We start from the raw sequence: 1287 nt of genomic DNA, 5'->3' as shown, positions 1-1287 counted from the left end.
GAAGAGCGAAAGAAAACCCAGAAAGCGAAAAACAAGAAAGAGAGGGTTTTCCGTCGAGTCGTGAGATCGAATCTTCCAAAAAAGTTTGGATTTTTACTTTGAATCCGTCGTCTGGAGGCTTTCGGCGACGTGGGTTTTATGTATAACCAAAGTCAAGAGAATGAAACCTCTATTCAAAGGGAAAAAATCGAAGCTTTGGTGCTCTCTCCTCGACCGATATAGACATGTATTTCAAGAAGAAGTGGAAGAAGCGGCGCGATTCCATACATACATACATACATATATACACACACACACATTCTCGTATACAAAATCCACCATTTTGCTTATATGCAATTATTTTTTTAACCCATCTGTTATAATTTCATGCTAAAGTCGTCGCCTTTATGAAAAGATTATGAATCCGAATTCGCCACAGATGGATTCATGGATTGTTAAATAAATGGGGTTTTTTTTTTTTTGGGAGTATGTCCAAATCTTTGAACATTTTGGATAAGGCTGCCGCGACACATCAGTTGTAAACTTCGCAGGATAATCTAAGACAGTGTGTTAAAAAATTAGGAGAAAAGGAAGTTTACAGATGAAAAATATCAGATCCCATTCGAGACACAAACTGACTAGATACGCAATTTAGTTAGGTAAGGAACAAAAAAGAAAAATATATTTTTTGGGAATGTGAAAGAGAAGAGTTTACACACAAAAAAATGGACAAGTTGGTGTTATATTATATGATATACTAACAGATAGGACCTGACCATTTTGTTTTGAAAAATAAAATTTTTTACCAATAAAAATCTGAATCCGAATAATTGAACCGAACTTGAACCGAAATGACTACCCCTACTAACACATACACAGAAGAACAACAAGAGATTCTGCTGGATCATGGATTAAAAAAGAACCAAAACCTGTAAATCAGAAAGATTAATGAACTCACAAGAGTTAATAACACATCCTTCAAACCATTCCTCGAGATCAGGGTCACATATAATTTCATCTCAATTGATTCGAGTAGCATATTTTGTTGCTCCATTGCACAAAATAAGCATGCAGGTTCATGGTCCTAACTGATGGTTGCCGGACCAACCACCTAAGCATAAAATCACAACGTAATGCCATGTCAGAATGCATTTAACACTGGCATGCCACTGATACTACAACATCATCACATCATCCAGAAAGCACATATATACTGCATGAAGTTGAAGGAAAAGATATGGGGTTTTAACCCTAATAACCCACTTGGGTCGCAGCAATTTCAGGGTACACCACCGAAAAAAAAAAAAA

The 1287-nt window shown here is 36.3% G+C and overlaps 2 protein-coding genes across 2 annotated transcripts in view; both read right to left on the bottom strand.

Annotated features, from left to right (window-relative positions):
• LOC104810400 (uncharacterized protein C23H3.12c) overlaps window positions 1-432 on the bottom strand; it is a 2720-nt gene extending 2288 nt beyond the window's left edge. Inside the window, exon 1 of the mRNA XM_010536688.2 lies at window positions 8-432. The gene's annotated coding sequence lies outside the window, so the exon portion shown is untranslated. The remainder of the gene's footprint in view (window positions 1-7) is intronic.
• Window positions 433-890: 458 nt separating this feature from the next.
• The window catches only part of LOC104810589, a 1531-nt gene continuing 1134 nt past the window's right edge, over window positions 891-1287 (bottom strand). Inside the window, exon 3 of the mRNA XM_010536936.1 lies at window positions 891-908. Coding sequence (XP_010535238.1) covers window positions 891-908 — 18 coding nt within the window. The remainder of the gene's footprint in view (window positions 909-1287) is intronic.

Source organism: Tarenaya hassleriana, unplaced genomic scaffold (assembly GCF_000463585.1).
Source record: "Tarenaya hassleriana unplaced genomic scaffold, ASM46358v1 Cleome18, whole genome shotgun sequence".
Taxonomy (NCBI): Eukaryota; Viridiplantae; Streptophyta; class Magnoliopsida; order Brassicales; family Cleomaceae; genus Tarenaya; species Tarenaya hassleriana.
This window is presented reverse-complemented; position numbering and strand designations above follow the sequence as displayed.